The sequence below is a fragment of the Megascapheus bottae genome, chromosome 17, assembly GCF_031878675.1.
Source record: "Megascapheus bottae isolate mThoBot1 chromosome 17, mThoBot2.hap1, whole genome shotgun sequence".
NCBI lineage: Eukaryota > Metazoa > Chordata > Mammalia > Rodentia > Geomyidae > Megascapheus > Megascapheus bottae.
Genome location: NC_143525.1, coordinates 16234581 through 16252915, shown reverse-complemented (window position 1 = coordinate 16252915; position 18335 = coordinate 16234581). Strand labels below are relative to the sequence as shown.

Genomic DNA, 18335 nt, shown 5'->3' with positions numbered 1-18335 from the left:
CTGTTGGTAATGCGTATCCAGTGTCACAAAAGGACTTCTCAAGACTAATGTAGAAATGACTGGAATAACTTGTGCCAGAAAACCATCTAACCTGTCTATCATTCCTTTTGGCAGAGTGACGTCAGAATCAAGTTTGAACACAACGGAGAGAGGCGGTAAGTTGTCTCCTCTTCAGTGGTTTTCTCTTGAGTGCTGAGGTCCTTTGAAAGCAAGGAGCTTGAGTAACTGTGCCCCTGTTATAATTCCTATAGGGCCACTTTCGGGGGATGGACATACCTGGGAAAGTTTTACTTGGCCTACCAATTTAACCTTGTTTCTGCTCTTGGAACTGGAAGCCATTTCAACTGCTGGTATTTTACTATCCTGTTGTGTTCTGCTACTGTGTGGTCTTGCCATTTTGCTAGGGGAGGTTCTGGCTCTATTCAGATTATAGATTCCAGACAACCATTGTTGTGCCATCTGTGGACATGGTGCCACTGCTATGCCCTATAGAGCCTTTGGCCACTAAGGGGCTAAGTTAGTGAGTTGGACATTTCTTTGTGATGTCTCTAGGTTATGGGAAATGATACCAAGTCCATCAGTTTTGAAAGTTTCGTTGAGGCATAGAAAGAATTTGTTGTTGCTGTTGTTATTGTGGGGCTTGAACTCTGGGCCTAGGTGCTGTCCCTGAGCTTTCCAGATCAAGGCCACTGCCCTACCCCTGGAGCCACAGCACCACTTCAGATTTTCTAGTTGTTAACTGCAGATAAGAGTCTCAGGAACTCGGTGGCTCAAGCCTGTAATCCTTGCTATCTGAGAATAGCAGTTCAAAGCCAGCCTGGGCCAAGAGAGATTCTTATCTCCATTAACCACTAGAAAACCATAAGTGGTGCTGTGGCTACAGGGGTAGGGTAGTAGCTTGAAGCTTAAGAGGTCCCGGACAACACCAAGGCCCACGGGTAGGGTGGTAGCCTTGAGTTGAATAGCTCAGACACAGCGCCCAGGCCCAGAGTTCAAATCCCATGACCGACCAAAAAAAAAAAAAAAAAAAAAAAAAAAGAGTCTCACAGACTTTAGGGCCTGGGCTGGCCTTGAACCTCGATCCTCAGATCTCAGCCTCCTGAATAGCTAACAGGCATAAGCGTGGCAAGAATTTTTTTATTCTGTATACTGGATCCTTTCCTTGTTAGAGAAGTCAGAGTAATGTCATGAAACTCTTCATTGTTGATATTTTATTTATTATGGGAAGCCAAGCTAGAAATTCTGAATGGAGAAAAAAGGACTATTAATCTCTCTGGACATGGACTATTCTATGTGTGTTTTAGTGCATGCTATAGGCCTGTAAATGTGACTTTCAGTATTTGTTTTCTACTCTTTGCCTTTCTCTCCCTCTCATTGCCATCCTTTTTCCTTTTGCTTTTCGTGTTTACAGAGGTACAATGCATGTCTACGATAATGTCTTTCTACATAAGAGTCTCACTGAGGAAACTTAGTAATGCTATCCATTCTTTTTTCTGAAAGTTCTCTGCCACCTGTCACGTTTCAACACTTTCTCTCTCTCTCTCTCTCTCTCTCTCTCTCTCTCTCTCTCTCTCTCTCTCTCTCTCTCTCTCTCTCTCTCTCTCTCTCTCTCTCTCTCTCTCTCTCTGTGTCCCTCTTCCCTCCCTCCCTTCCTCCCTTCCTCCCTCCCTCCCTCCCTCCCTTCCTTCCCTCTCTCCCTTCCTCCCTCCTCCCTTCCTTTCTTCTTTGTGCTGGTCCTGGGGCTTATACTCAGGGCCTGGGCACTGTCCTTGAGCTTTCTCAAGGCTTATTCTACCACTTGAGCCACAGCACCACTTCTGGCTTTTTCTGTGTATGAAGTACTGAGAAATCAAACCCAGGACTTGGTGCATGCTAGGCAAGTACTCTACCATTAGGCCATACTCCTGGCCTCTGTTTTTGTGTATGGTGTTTTGTTTTTCTTTTTAGTTATGGTTAATTAGAGATAAGGTTCTCACAGACTTTCCTGCCCAGCTGGCTTTGAACTGCAATCCTCAGATCTTAGCTTTTGAGTAGCAAGAATTACAAGTATGAGCCACCAGCTCTCAGCTTCAGCCTTCTTTGAAACTAACTCCAGGGGAAATGAATGGTTGCTTTTCTCCCTTAAAAAGATCCATTCACAAGGCTATGAAATTATCAGAGGCTACTACTAGAAACATGGTGGAAATTGTAGCCTACAAAGCAAGAGCCTCTGGCTCCTGTGTAGGTTCTAGGGCTGTTCCAGACTTGAAGAATTGAGGATCTAAGCTCTGTCCTCAGTTTAAATTGTTATTTCATTGTTGCTGCTTTCTCCGTATTTTTTACCTAACTGGGTTTTGGATGGTCAAAATGGAGCAGCAGAGATTCTTCAGAAGTAGGTATGGAATCAAAAGCCCAATTATTTTTTGGAATTTAATTTGTAGTTATGGTCTTGTGAATTCCCTGTTCCCAAAATGATATGCAGTTATAGTGACTAGACTTACACTAAAGAAAGTGTATGTGTTTGATTTCAGAGAAGCTGCCAGTTTAAAACCACAAATATTTAAGGTGGTCAGGCAGGAATGGCCTTCTGAAGCACTGAGTAGAATGGTATCAAGTGTGTTCTCTTTATAGGGAGTTGTTTTCAGGAACCATGGTATTTTCAGTGTGTAGCTATACAGAGAATTGAGCACTTAGAAGCCAAATTTAAGCAGCTCTAATTTCATATCTTAAGATTTTTTTGGTCAAGGGCTGGGAATGTGGCTTAGAGGTAGAGTGCTTGCTTACCATGTATGAAGTGCTGAGTTTGATTCCTCAGTACCACATGAACAGAAAAAGCTGGAAGTGGTGCTATGGCTCAAGTGGTATATTGCTGGCCCTAATCAAAATAAGTTCAGGGATAGTGCCCAGACCCTGAGTTCAAGCCCCAGGACTGGGGGAAAAAAAAAAGGAGGTGCCATTTAACAAAGCAGTTTAAGTTTATAAATACAATGCATCGTGGTCAGTGTCATCCCCTTCAACATTCCCACCCCACTTCCACCCATCCCTTCCCTTACTTTGCTTTTCTTTTCTTTTCTGCCAGTCCTGGGGCCTGAACTCAGCACCTGAACACTATCCTTGGGCTTTCTCAAGGCTAGAGCTCTACCACTAGAGCCACAGCAACACTTCCAGCTTTTTTCTATGTATATGGTACCAAGGAATGGAACCCAGGTCTTTGTGCATGCTAGGCAAGCACTCTACCACTAGCCTCCCTTGCTTTTCTTAATGTTGTGGTATTACAGTGAATTCTTTATTGCATTCTCTTCCACTTTCCCTGTTCATTCATCTACTTCTCTTCCCTTCCCCTCTCCCCTTTGCATAAACTCATTTCCTAGTGCTGGTTTTTGGGGATTTTGACCTAGTATTTCTAAAAACTTATACTATTTGAGCTCTCCTTAGAGTCTATTATACTTCAGTTAATTCATTTGTAACCATTTGCCTACCACTCAGCATGTTTACTTACTGATTTACTTATAGACACGATGTATGTATATTCTATCTACCACAATTGAGGGAAACCGTGCAACCTTTGTTCTTTTGGGTCTGGCTTACTTTGCTTAAGTATAATTTTTTCCATGTCTTCCCATTTCCTTATGAATGGTACAATATCCTTCAAGAAAACATACAATAAATGCTGTCGAGGATATGGCCAAAGAGAACTTGATTACACTGCTGGTAGGAATGTAAGTTTATTCAAACACTCTGGAAAGCAATATGGAGATTCCTCAAAACTTGAACAGCACTACCCTGTGACCCAGCAATTCCATTCCTGGGCAATTATCCAATAGAACACAAACAAGGTTATAGTACAGCCACCAGCACAATCGTGTTCATTGCAGCACTATGTGCCATAGCCCAGATGTCCTTCAATGAGTTTCATACTCTTGAAGTCAACTTTCTTACTCATATCAGGCCTTCTACCACCAGAGACAATAGCTCTAGTATAGCATTTTGCTGGTTAGAAATTAAGTCTCTCAGCTTTTTCTGACTAGGGTATTTTTGAGCTGAGATCCTTCAGGTCTTGGCCTTCTGAGTAGCTAGTTACACCACTTCCCACTCTGTTGGAGCAAGGAAGAAGATGTAAAAGACCATATACTTAGTCCTGTAAGCATAGAGGGAGGAAAGAATTTTAGAGTCCATATTATATTGAGAGCTGCCCCTCCACTAGATTTGTCCTGCCTGAATGTACTGAGATGAATTTTGTTTTGATATGTATTTTCATATTTCAAGGTAATAGGAAATTTCAATTTTGAGGATAATCAGTGTTGAAGTTTCTGTGACATCTCAAAACTGAACAACAGAAAAGGCCTTTCAAGTCTTGGAATTGAGTCACTTAAGGTTTTTTTTTTTTTGCCAGTCCTGGGCTTGAGCTCAGGGCCTGAGCACTGTCCTTGGACTTTCTCAAGGCTAGAGCTCTACCACTTGAGCCTCAGCACCACTTCTGGCTTTTTTCTATGTATGTGGTACCAAGGAATCGAACCTGGGTCTTCGTGCATGCTAGGCAAGCACTTTAACCACTAGGCCAAACTCCCGGCCCAAGATTTTTTTTTTTTTTTGGCTAGTTTTGGGCTTGAGCTCAGGACCTAAGCACAGTCCTTGGGCTTTCTCAAGGCTAGAGCTCTACCACTTGAGTCACAGCACCACTTCTGGCTTTTTCTATGTATGTGGTACGGAGAAATCGAACTCAGGTCATGCTAGGCAAGCACTGTACCACTAGGCCAAACTCCTGGCCCCTCACTTAGGATTTTAGACTATGTTTTCAAAATTATTCATCTCTGCAAATTGCCTTGATCTCCAAGCTTTCTAGCTTGATTCCTAACAGGAATATGTGAAACAATTCTTGTGTCTAGTCATCTGCTGTGATAATTACATTGACAGAAAGGCCCTAACTAAAGAAATAAAACAAATGGTTGGGATTGAGCGATGCCTGTGAGAGCTATTTTCAAACTTGAAAGATACCTAGGTGAAGTGTGAGAAGGTAGATGAGAAAAGAAAGCCAGGTACTGGTGCTTATGCCTATATTCTGGCTATTCGGGAGGCTAGGAGGATTGATACTTAAAAGCAGTCTGGGCAGGAAAGACTGTGAGACTCTTATCTCCAATTAACCAGCAAAAACCTGTAAGTGGAACTTGGGTCAAGTAGTAGAACAAAGCTTTGAGCAAAACAACATCAACAAACCTAAAAGGCAATGCTCAGTCTTTGAGTTCAAGTCCCAGGATTAGCAATAATAATAATAATAATAAGAGAAAAAAACATAGACAAAAAGGTGAACTGAATGGAAGAAAAAAAAGACAATCTTTTTTTTTTTTTTTTGCCAGTCCTGGGCTTGAGCTCAGGGCCTGAGCACTGTTCTTGGACTTTCTCAAGGCTAGAGCTCTACCACTTGAGCCTTAGCACCACTTCTGGCTTTTTTCTATGTATGTGGTACTGAGGAATCGAACCCGGGTCTTCATGCATGCTAGGCAAGCACTTTAACCACTAGGCCAAACTCCCGGCCCTCTTTTTTTTTTTTTTTTTTTTTTTTTGACAGTCCTGGGGCTTTGAACTCAGGGCCTAGGCTCTGGCTCTGAGCTTCTTATTGTTCAAGGTTAGCACTCTACCACTTGAGCCACAGCACCACTTCTGGCCTTTTCTGTTTATGTGGTACTGAGGAATCAAACCAAGAGCTTCATCCATGCTAGACAAGCACTCTGTCACTAAGCTACATTCCTAGCCCTGAGAAGAAAAGAAAAATATATTCAGCCCATTACTTTCTAAACCCTGAATTTTTGTCTTTCCTTTTTTGGGGGGAGTACTGGAGATTGAACCCAGGATGTTGCACTTGATAGGCAAGCACTTTACCACTGAGCTACATCCTAGCCCTAAGTCCTAAATTTTAAATATACAGTTAACCTGTCTTCCTGTCTTCCCTTTCAGAATTATAGCATTCAGCCGGCCTGTGAGGTATGAAGATGTAGAGCACAAGGTGACAACAGTATTTGGACAATCTCTGGATCTACATTACATGAACAATGAGGTGAGAAAAATGAGTAGTGTAGGGATAGTTTCCTGCCTTTTCCTCTCTGCTTAACTGAATACTTTTTAGTTTGTTCATCTAATATCTTCCTGCTAGAGCTCCTATTAAAAACGTAAATTTCTGGTGTTTATTTACAGGGGGTGGGGGGAGAGGAGAGAGAAGGGAGGCAGTTTTGGGTTTGAACACTGTCCCTGAGCTTCTCTGTGCTCAAGGCTAGCATTCTAGCCACAGTGCAACTTGCAGCTTTTTCTGAGTAGTTTATTGGAGATAAGAGTCTCACTGGTGGAGCTGCGTACCAGTGGCTCATGCTTGTTATTCTAGCTGGGATCTGAGGACCATGGTTCCTAGCCAGTGGGGAGGAGGGGAAGGAGGGGAAAGAAAATGGGAATGTGGCTTAGTGGTAGAGTGCTTGCCTAGCATGCGTGAAGCCCTGAGTTTGATTCCTCAGTACCACATAAATCAAAAAAACAAAACAAGCAAATAAAAAACAAGCCTAGCCAGGTGCCATGGCTTATCTCTGTAATCCTCACTACTCAGGAGGCTGAGTCTGAACATCTTCCTTCAAAGCCAGCCTCGGGACTAAAGCCCCTGAGTATGTAAGACTCTTATCTCCAATTAACCAACAGAAAACCAGAACTGGTGCTGTGGCTCAAGGGGTAGGACGGTAGCCTTGAGTTCAAGAGCTCAGGGACAGCGCCCAGGCCTAGAGTTCAAGCCCCGTGACTGACCAAAATAAATAAATAAATAAATAAATAAATAAATAAGCCTGCTGGGGCAGAAAAGTCCAGATGAGACTCCTATCTCCCAATAACTATTCAAACAGAAATAGAACTGTGGCTCAAAGTGGTAAGCACTGTCCTTGAGTAAAAGAACTCAGATATACAGCTCTACAACCGCCAACAAAAAAAGTCTCACAGACTAGGATTACAGGCGTGAGCCATCGGTGCCAGACTTTGTTTTTGTTTTTCTGCATTGGAGATTGCACAGCTCTTTTCCTTCCTCTTACTTCTTCAGTGCAGGTAGTTCTAAAATTCCATTGTGGAATATTTGCTTGGCTACCAAGATCAGAGCTTATTTTATCTTACCTTTTTAAATAGTGTCTTTCTAGCACAACCTGAACAAGATGCAGAAGATTCAGAAGGGGTTGGGGAGGTATGAAAAAATGGTGGGTAGACCTTCCATTATAATCATAAGTGGTAAATTATTCTCTCAGAGTTTAATATCTAATTATAGCTTATTTATTTCGGGAGTTAGCAGCTACTCCATTGATTTAGTTAACCACTCTTTACCTTACTCTAACAGTCCTTATTTACTCCTGCTTTGAACCTCATCCAGGAAGAAATTCTTTTGAATGTTGGTACTACTCTATTATCCCAGCTCCAAGAATGCGCTAAAAGCTACAATTTTCTTGGGCTGGTGTATATTTATGTGTAGTGAAAAACATGTACTTCAGGCTGAGCATGGTGGTGCATACCTGTAATCCCTATTACTTGGGAGGGGGAGATAAGAAGATCACTATTGGAATCTAGCCTAGAAGAAATGTCCATGAGACTTTTATGTCCAGTTGATCACCAGAAAAGCTATAAGTGAAGGAATGGCCCAGGTAGTAGGATCCCTAGCCTTGAGTAAATAAGCCAGTAGAGGAAAAAAGCCAAACAAGCATCAAGGTTCTTGAGTTTAAACCCCAATACAAGCACAATAACTGATTAACTAACTAAATAAATAAATGCCAGTCTTCATAGTGTATGCTATAATTCCAGCTACGGAGAAGGTCTATTAGGAAGAGCCAAATCTGAGGTCAATCCTAAGCAGTTAGCTTGAGACTTTTATCTGAAAAAAATTAAAAGCAGAAAGACTAGGAGTATGACTCTAGTAGAACAGTTGTGTTCAAGGTCCTGGGTTTACTCTAGCACTATATAAAGAAAAAAAAAAGAAAGAAAAAGAAATGTAACCTAAGAGAAATGAGTTGAAAAACAAGACATGAAAACTGAGAAAATTACAGCTCTTTGACAGATCTTCACTGTGTAATTTTTGTTTTTGCAATGCTGGGGATTGAACCTAAGTCTTTGAGCATGCTTGGTATACCACTGAGCCACACCCCGGGTCTCTTCACTGTGTATGTAGTTTTATTTAGTTAGTTTCTTTCTTTCTTTTTTTTTTTTTTTTTGGTCAGTTGTGGGTCTTGAACTCTGGACCTGGGCGCTATCATTGAGCTCTTCAGCTCAAAACTAGCACTCTATCATTTGAGCCACAGCACCAATTCCAGTTTTCCAGTGGTTAATTGGAGATAAATCTCACAGAGTTTTGTGCCTGGGCTGGCTTTGCACTGCAGTCCTCAGATCTCATCCTCTTCAGCAGCAAGGATTACAGGCATGAGCCTTTGGGACCTGGCTAGCTATTTGTTTGTTTGTTTGTTTTGCCAGGTCTGGGGCTTGAAGGAAGGACCTAGGCCCTGTCCCTGAACTACTTTAGCTTAAGGCTCACATTCTACCACTTGAGCCACAGCATCACTTCTGGATTTTTCTGATTATGTGGTACTGAGAAATCAAACTTGGGGCTTCATGCATGCTAGACAAGCACTCTATCACTAAGCCACCTTCCCTACCTGTAGTTTTATTTTATTTGATTAAAAATCATGCAGTGAGAGGCTGGGAGTTTGGCCTAGTGGTAGAGTGCTTGTCTAGCATGCACAAAGAACTGGGTTTGATTCCTTGGTACCACATACATAGAAAAAAGCCGGAAGGGGTGCTGAGGCTCAAGTGGTAGAGTTCTAGCCTTGAGAAAGTCTAAGGGCAGTGTTCAGGCCCTGAGTTCAAGCCCAGGACTGGCAAAAAAAAAAATCATGCAGTGCATCACACATGTAATCCTATCAATTCAACTTGAAACTCAGCAATCAGGAGGAACTTGATTTGAGGCTAGCTCAAATTAACAAGACCTCATCTCAGCAAATAAACCAGGCTTGGAGATACTTACTGTGATCCCATCTTACATGGGAAGTATAGGTAGGAGGATCGCCAGGCCAAGGCCTATCATGGAAAATTATGTCAATAATAATAACGTAATAATAATAATAAAAGTAAAAAGATCTGAGGATGTGGCTCAGGTGATGAAGCATTACCAAGTAATCCTAAATTTAAACTATAGTACTGCTGAAAAAATTAAAATTTATTGCACCTGGTGCAGTGGCTTACACTGTAATCCTAGCTACTCAGGAGACTGAGATCTGAGGATCAAGATTCAAAGCCAGCCCAGACACTAAAGTCCGTGACTCTTATCTCCAATTAATCACTAGAAAACTGGAAGTGGTGCTGTGGCTCAAGGGATAGGGCAGTAGCCATGATCTGAAGAGCTCAGGAACAGCACCCAGGCTCAGAGTCCAAGCCCTGTGACACGGAGTGTGTGTGTGTGACGGGAGGGGGGGGGATTATCAGGGCTAATACTGTGGCTTAGTGGTAGAGTGCTTGCTTAGCTTGCATAAAGCCCTGGTTTCCATTCCTCAGTACCACACAAACAGAAAAGGCCTGAAATCTCCCTATGGTTCAAGTGGTAGAGTGCTAGTCTTAAGCAAAAGAAGCTCAGGGACAGTGCCCAGGCCCCAGGACAGGCAAAAAAAAAAAAAAAATTATCTATAGTTTCTGGCTGAAATCTACAGATGCTGATTTTTTTTACTTGTTTAATTTTGTTTATTCATTTGTTTTGCTTTAGGGATTTTCTTTTTTGATGACACTAGGTTTTCGATGGCACTATGCTTAAACTCAACTGAGACATACCCCCAGCCATGCCAGACTTACTTTTAGATTTTGGAGGGTTTTTTGCTTGTTTGTTTGCAAACTGAAGTAGATTCTTTTTATGATTTCCTTTTTCTTTATCCATGTCATAGCTCTCTATCCTGCTGAAAAACCAAGATGATCTTGATAAAGCAATCGACATTTTGGATAGAAGCTCAAGCATGAAAAGCCTTAGGATATTACTACTGTCCCACGACAGAAATCATGTAAGTAGACCTTGTTGTGTCCCAGCAGCTTCTTGCATTTCTTCAGTCTTATCTTCCTTCCTTGACAGAAGTTGACATTCCTCAGCTGCTGTCAAAGCCAGAGCCTAAGCAAAGCCCAGTCTCTGTCTCTGTGGACAGTGAGCATTCTGCATTTGATGTCACTTAAAACCAGATTGTCATTATCAAAGTTATAACTAAAGGTTATTTGGCAAATATGGGGAAGGAAGGAAAACTATGATAACTAAAAAGTTTATGTTTTTCAGTTAATCTGGGTTTAATCTCTAGCATGATCCCTATATTCCTCTAACCTCCTGATGAAAAAATTATAGACAACTGGTTCTTTATACATCAGCAACCTCATTCCTAAAATAGTTTGCTTGCTTGCAGATTAGGCTGTAGTGCCAGAACTATTGGAAAGATGACCATGTGAGCCCTGACACTCCTGGCAATGACAGGGCAAAAGCCACCCCAAGGCTTTTCCTTGTAAGGATGCACATAACTTAGACATAATTTCTCTGAATAAATATCCCATAATTATATAAGCAACCATTTTTTTGCTACTGTTGAGAAACTTAAGCTTATTACACTTATACAGATTTGCATTTCAGAGTTAACAGTGGCCTGAGTGTAGTGAATTCTTATAGGAAGATCACTTGGGAGGTGAAGCAGGAGGATATATTTCAAGGCCAGCATGGGTTACATAGCAAGATCCTGTCTCAAAAAACAAAAACGACCAACAGAAGATACTCTTAGGAGAGAAACACAAAGGCACAATGCCTAGGTGCCTCTTAATATTTATATGTGTGTGTGTGTGTGTGTGTGTGTGTGTGTGTGTGTGTGAGAGAAAATGAACTTTCAAGGTACGGAAATGAGATCTTCTTTTTTTCTTTTTCTTTTCTTCTTTTTTAATGATGGTGTCTTTTCTTTATATATAGTGAATTCTTGTGACTATCTTGGGTAGGGTGCGAGGGAAGAGAAATTGAGGGAAAAGGGATGAAAAAGTACATCAGCAGAGCTCATTAGACACTGATGAAAGTGAACTATAGAGCGGAAGTGGTGTTGTGGCTCAACTGGTAATAGTGCTAGCCTTGAGAAAGCCCAGGCCCTGAATTCAAGCCCCAGGACTGGCCAAAAAAAGAAAGGAAAAAAAGAAGAAGAAAAACTGTTATGCTGGGCATAGTGGCTCACCCCTGTAATCCTAGCTACTTAGGATACTGAGATCTGAGGATTATGGTTCAGAGCCAGCCCAGGCACTAAAGTCCATGAGACCCTTATCTTCAATTAACCCCTAGAAAACTGGAAGTGGCACTGTGGCTCAAGGAGTAGGCCATAGCCTTGAGCTGAAGAGCTCGGGGACAACGCCTAGGCCCAGAGTTCAAGCCCCATAACCGACAAAAAACAAAACAAAACAAAACAAAAAAACACACACACACAAAAAAAGAAAAACCTTCTTTGGCCATGCATTAGTAGTCCTAGCTTCTCAGGAAGTTGAGATTTGAGATTTGAGGATTGTGGTTTGAAGCCAGCCTATGCAGGAAAGTTTGTGAGGCTTTTATCTCCAATCATCAAAAAAAAAAAAAAAAAAAAAAAAAAGACAGATGTAGAGCTGTGGCTCAAGTGGTAGAACACTAGCTTTGAGCAACCAAGCTCAGGGACAGTGCACAGGTCTTAAGTTCAAGTTACCAGATCTAGGGCTTCAAACTGGGATTCTCAAATCTCAGCCTTATGAGTAATTAGGATTGCACATGTGAACCAGTGGCCAGATCCAGTGTCTTTTTTTTCTTATTTTCAGTCTTGGGCTTGAACTCAAGGCCCAGGCATTGTCCTTGAGCTTTCTAAAGGCTAATGCTCTACCACTTGTGCCATAGCACCACTTCCAGCTTTCTCTGTACATATGTATGGTGTTGAGGAATTGAACCCAGGGCTTTGTACGTGCTAGGCAAGCACTCTATCATTAGGCCACACTCCTGGCCCCTACTATTTTTTTAAGATACTTTATTTAATCTCCTTTTTTCACTATCATAATAAAAGTAACTGACTTAAATTTCTTTGTCACTTATATTTGAATACAATAAAACCAAAACAGTCCCTTTGTTTTGTTCCCTCTAGTTCTCTTGGACAAAAGTAAACTTATAATCTTCACATCTAACTATTGCCCATTTCCTGTCAATAATTTTTATTACTGTCTTCCTAGTATTTAAGTTCAAATGCCAAGGATAATCTAAAGGGTAATTATTTTCAGTTCTCTTAAAATTACTGAACAAATATAGGAAGAAATTACAACTGGCTGGGCAGAGTTGCTCCTTTTTGGCCCCTGTTTAAAAGTAGTAACACCTTATGGTAAAATATGCTTTCATTTCATTTAGTCATTTTTTCATAATTTTGAGGGGTTCAGAGAAGGCATTTCTCCATTGTGTAGCCTAGGAAAATTGAGACTTGGATTAACTTCACCAGGTAAAGCATTAAATAATGAGGGAGCTTGTCTATAATCCAGATGTTCTGATTTGTAGTCACTCCACTACTTTATCAGTTACCATCCAGGAAAAGGATCTTAAAATTATTGTAGTTTTGGGGCCTTAGCACAGTTGATTGTCATCAGAAACAGAACAGAAAGTTTGTTGTCCAAACTTAGAACTGAGCCCTTCTGTTCTGCACAGCTCAGAAGATAATCAAGAAAAGATAAGCTAGCAAAAGTATTAGAGAAGACAAAAACTTCAAGGAGCTGAGATCACAGTTGTATGTGAGTAGTGTAAAAGCTTGAAACTCTTTATTTAGGAAAAACAATCTAAGCATATTATTATTATAATTATTATTATTATTACTACCAGTCTTAGGGCTTGAACTCAGGGCCTGGGCACTGTCCTTGGGCTTTCTCAAGGCTAGAGATCTGCCTCTCTGAGACACAGCACCACTTCCAGCTTTTTTTTTTTTTTTTTTTCTGTGAATGTGGTACCGAGGAATTGAACCCAGGGCTTTCTGCATGCTAGGCGAGCATTCTACCACTAGGTCTCTCTCCCAGCCCAATCTAAGCATATTATATGTAGTTTTTAAGCCTTAAAGACTCCATATAGAGCTGAGAATGTGGCTTAATAGTAGACTGCTTGCTTAGCATACATGAAGCCCTAGGTTCAATTGCTCAGTACCATATACACAGAAAAAGCCAGAAATGGCTCTATGGTGCAAGTGATAGAGGGAGAATGCTAAGCCTTGAGCAAAAGAAGCTCAGGGACTGTGTCCAGGCCCTGAACTGAAGTCCCAGGACTGGTAAAAAAGTAAACAATATTTATTCATCTGTTTTAAGTTTGGATGAGCTCCTTGAACACTAAGGGGTTATCTTAGAACAAAGAAGTATCATAACAGATTATAAACATGGCTCTGTTAGTTTGAAATTGTATAGCTTCATAACAGCTTCATAACTTTTTTAAAGTTTTTAAATGAATTTATTGGTAGTAAGGCTGAACATTTCATTAACTAACTTAGATATTTCCATAACTATGGTTACTGTCACGGTTTTATGTGCAAATATTTCTTGGTGCCACCATTAAAGCATAGGACTGAGTAGGATGCTGCTGGAGGGCTCCTAGTTGTCATCACCTTACATCCTCTCCTACCAAACTGAAGCTGTTCTGAAACCATTACTCTTTCTGTTTGTCTGCTTTCCACCTATTGCCTCAACTTCAAACTTCCCTTTTACAAATTTAAGCTTGTGCTGGCCATTTTCAATGAACGCTGCTAACTGGGTGTGGTGTTACATGCCTGTAATCTCAACACAGGGGGCTGAGGTCAGGAAGATGAGGAATGAGGACAGCCTGGATTAGAGTGAATCTGAGACTAGACTGGACTGTAGTTAGACACTGTTTCGGGGGGAGGGGGAAGATCTCAAATCCATGCTGGTGCTTGTTCTGCAAATGCAGTGCTCTTCTTCCTTAGCCTTCATAAGCCTGTTTCCCAGTGTGTTGCTTTGGCTATTTTTTCCTTTTTGATTTTCAGCAGAGAACTATTACATATCGGAGGCTTCAGCAAGAACATTTACTTCCCCTTGGTTTTGACTTCCTGTTAGAGCAAGAATTTGTCAAGACGGCCCTGAACATGATAAAGTCTGGCACAGGGAAGCTAGAGAAGGCTGCTTGGCATCTGCACTTGCCCTGGGAGTGGGAGGCCTTTTCCTGGAGGACAGGATGTAAAGATTGTTTAGATGGGACCTTTTTTTTTTCCCTTAGGGGAGGTAAAGGAGATAGAGAAGCAGAAACTTTGACCCAAATTACTGATAAATCTTGAGTTCCCATTCACAGTCTCTGTCCTTCTCTATTTATTTGTAATCATATCACTTGCCCATCTCAAGAGGTCAGTTTTAAACTTTTCTTGGTGCAAAGCCTCTTCCCTGCCCCCAGCACTGCTTCGTTGCTTTGACTCTTTACCTGCTGGTTTGAGTGGGCTGGTGCAAAGTGGGAGGGGTGTAGCGTGACTGATGATCCAGTTGTGAGGGCTTTGACCTCTAGTAGAATGGTGCCCATTATAGCTTTTCCCAGTTGAGTATGATCCTGAGATCATAATTTATATAATTTTATGTAAGTCCTGATATTTTGAGGTTTAGGTGAATCTTAGGAGTGATTATAGTTGGGAAAAAGACAGTATAGAGACCTCATTTTTTTCTCATCTTTTTTGGCAGTATTGGGGTTTGAAATCTGCCTCACACTTCCTTGATTTGCTTGCTCAGCTGGCTTTCTACCACTTAAGCCATGCTTTCAGCCCTACTTTTTGCTGGTTATTTTGGAGATGGAGGCTTGTGAATCTTATCTGCCCAGGCTGTCCTTGAACCTCAATTCTCCAGATCTGTCTCAGAAGTTAGCTAGTATAGTAGACATAAGTCATTGTCACTTGGCTCTGTGGAACCTTTTTTAAAAATATTTAGCCAGGTACTGATGGTTCATGCCTGTAATCCTAGCCTTTCTCAATCTGAGGATCACAGTTCAAAGCCAACCTGGGCAGGAAAGTCCATGAGACTCTTCTCCAATTAGCAACCAGAAAGCTGAAAGTGGAGCTGTGGCTCAAATTGGTAGAATGCAGGGGCTGGGAGTGTGACTTAGTGGTAAAGTGTTTGCCTAGCATGTATGAAGCCCTGGGTTCGATTCCTAAGTACCATAGGAACAGAAAAAAAACAGAAGTGGTGCTGTGGCTCAAGTGGTAGAGTGCTAGCCTTGAGCAAAAGAAGCTCAGGTACAACTGACTGAAAAAAAAAAAACAGTCAGGTGAGGTGTGGTATTGAGCACTGAGAAAGCTGAAACAAGAGGATCAAAAGTTTGAGGCCAGCATAGACTAAATCTGAAAAAAAAAAAATTAAACCTGGACACTGATGACTCATGCCTGTAATCCTAGCTATATAGGAGGCTGAGATCTGAGGATCATGGTTCAAAGTCAGCTGGAGCAGGAAAGTCTTTGAGACTGGCCCCGGCAACTCTTATCTCCAATTAAGCAGCAAAAGGCCAGAAATAGAGCTTTGGCTCAAGCGATAGAGTGCCAGCCTTGGGCATGAAAGGTCAGGGACAGTGCACAAGCTCTGAGTTCATCCTAGGACTGGTACAAAAATAAAATATGTGTTTAGCAACCAAAATTTTTCAGGGCAGAGAAGTTGCCATCATTTTGTGTCCTTGTCACAGCAGGTGATCATACTGCTAAAATAATTTCCTGCTATTCTTCCTAAGGTCTCTAGAGAGTTTTGGGAGAGGGTATTTACAGCTTTCTCTCCTGTTTGGCAAATCTTTACAGGAATGCCTTTTATTCCTCCATATCTGGGTCATTGCTATTAAACTGGGACACCAGATTTCGGTAGTCATATATCATTGAAGCTGTAAAACTTCACCAAGCAAATAGTGGTTTGCCAAGACATTTTGGGGTGTGAGATTTGAAGGGTAGCCAAAGTAGCTCATGTATTAAATATATTAAGGCAGCTGAGAGTGTGACAAATCATAGGGAAAAGCCAGGGAACCTTTGTTGGCCTGCCTGCATAAAAATCTTGCTTAGTGTTTTTTTCTCTTCTCTTACAGACCAGTTCCTCTTCCCACTCTGGGGTGTCCAAGCAGGTTCGGATCAAGGCTTCCCAGTCTGCAGGGGATATAAACACCATCTACCAACCCCCTGAGCCCAGAGGCAGGCACCTTTCTGTCAGTGAGTATTTCTATCCCTCACCCTATCTATTTTATCTGACTCATATCTTAAAGTTTTAGTAAGTATTTGTTAAACAAACATGAATTGTATGTTGATTGCTACTTGCAAAGTCATTCTCTGTGCTTTTACTTGGTCAGGAGACTGTAAAGAAGCTGCAGGGGATGGTATCCAGACTCTCAAGGACCTTACAATGTAGCATAATAGCATAATAGCATGCTTAGGTTTCTTAAGCATCCTAAGACTTCCAGTGGAGTCTATGTTTCATTTATTTGTTGTATGTTTGTTTGATACCAGTACTGGGGCTTTTTTCATCAAGGTTGGCACTCTACCGCTTGAGCCATACTTCCAGATTTTTGCTGTTAATTGGAGTCTCTTAGATTTTTCTATGTGGACTGGCTTTGAACTTCAATCCTCACATCTCAGTTTCCACAGTAGCTAGGATTAGATGTGAGCCACCAGTTAATTTCTGACCATTCTTATTTTTAACTATTCTTTTCCCCAAAGGAGAGAATCAAGTTAAGAAATCACGTTTAGGGCCGGGAGTTTGGCCTAGTGGTAGAGTGCTTGCCTAGCATGCACGAAGACCCGGGTTTGATTCCTCGGTACCACATACATAGAAAAAAGCCAGACATGGTGCTGAGGCTCAAGTGGTAGAGCTCTAACCTTGAGAAAGTCCAAGGACAGTGCTCAGGCCCTGAGCTCAAGCCCAGGACTGGCAAAAAAAAAAAAAAAAAAAAGAAATCACGTTTAAGTTTGAATTTGGCCTTAAACTTCCTGCTTATGATTCCTGAGTATTTGTGCTCTGAGGAAGACACTGGCCAGTGAAACTCTTAGAAAGTCAAACTAAACTGTCTTGGCAAGATAGTATGTACAATTGGAAATATAAAATAAGGATATAGTATGTACAATTGTCTAATTAGCAAAAACTGTGTAGCTATTTCCAGCCCTCCCCAGGGAAGGAGTCTAATAAATCAACCCTCTACATTATACCAGATATTACCCTGAACCTTTGGAGTGTGAAGAAATTAGATAGGTGGTGAGCCAGTAACATAGGAAGAGAAGCTTATCTTGTTATTTTTTTATCTTCCATCAAATTACATTTTTTTTTGTTCTCTGTTTACTAAGTTTCTATGTAACAGCAACTTGGGTTACAAAAAAGGTCGTATACTTGTTATGAAATGACTAAAGGAGGTATGATGCTTCAAGTGTATTAACAAGAAATGGGACCTGATCTTAGGGCCAAAAAAGCTTTAGGCTACCACCCAAAGCAAAGGGAGCCAGACAAAGAAGTATTAAATGACCTGTGCATAGGCCTGAGGGGCAGGAAAAAAATGGACTGAGAAACAGAAAGCAATTCTTATGGCTAGAAAGCTGGGATCATAGGAAAGAAAGGTAGAATGAAAGAGGGGTACAAGGTCTTATGGTTCATGGTAAAGATTTTTTTTTTTTTTTTGCCAGTCCTGGGCTTGGGCTCAGGGTCTGAGCACTGTCCTTGGACTTTCTCAAGGCTAGAGCTCTACCACTTGAGCCTCAGCACCACTTCCAGCTTTTTTGCTACGTATGTGGGGTACCGAGGAATCGAACCCGGGTCTTCATGCATGCTAGGCAAGCACTCTACCACTAGGCCAAACTCCCGGCCCCAAGATTTTATTTTTTTAATCTTTTTTTTTTTTTTTGGCCCCTTTCTCTTTCTGGCCCCGCTCGCTCCGGCCCGGCTCGCTCCGGCCCGGCTAGGCCCCCTTTCTAGCTCAGGCCCCGCTCGCTCCGGTCCTGCTCGCTCCGGCCCCGCTCGCTCCGGCCACCACTCGGTTGGGCTCTGTTCACTTCAGCTCAGCTCGCTTCTTTGGCTCTCTGTCGCCGTCGCAGTCTTGTCTCTGCCACTTTTCCGGTTTGGTTGTGTCTCGTCTCTGCCACTTCCGGCTTGGTTGTGTATGTGGGATACCGAGGAATCGAACCCGGGTCTTTGTGCATGCTAGTCAAGCACTTTAACCGCTAGGCCAAACTCCCGGGCCCCCTATTTTTTTAATCTTTATGATGAAAGCAGTGAGGTTGAGCTGGGCGCGGTGGCGCATACCTGTAATCCTAGCTACTCAGGAGCCTGAGATCTGAGGATTACAGTTCAAAGCTGGCCCGGACACTAAAATG

General features: G+C 41.8%; 1 protein-coding gene across 1 annotated transcript in view; it reads left to right on the top strand.

The window, feature by feature from the left end:
- The window catches only part of Map3k3 (mitogen-activated protein kinase kinase kinase 3), a 70133-nt gene that overhangs the window by 29299 nt on the left and 22499 nt on the right, over nucleotides 1-18335 (top strand). Inside the window, exons 4-7 of the mRNA XM_090349961.1 lie at nucleotides 115-155; nucleotides 5932-6031; nucleotides 9912-10025; nucleotides 16070-16190. Of these exons, the coding sequence (XP_090206087.1) occupies nucleotides 115-155; nucleotides 5932-6031; nucleotides 9912-10025; nucleotides 16070-16190 (376 nt within the window). The remainder of the gene's footprint in view (nucleotides 1-114; nucleotides 156-5931; nucleotides 6032-9911; nucleotides 10026-16069; nucleotides 16191-18335) is intronic.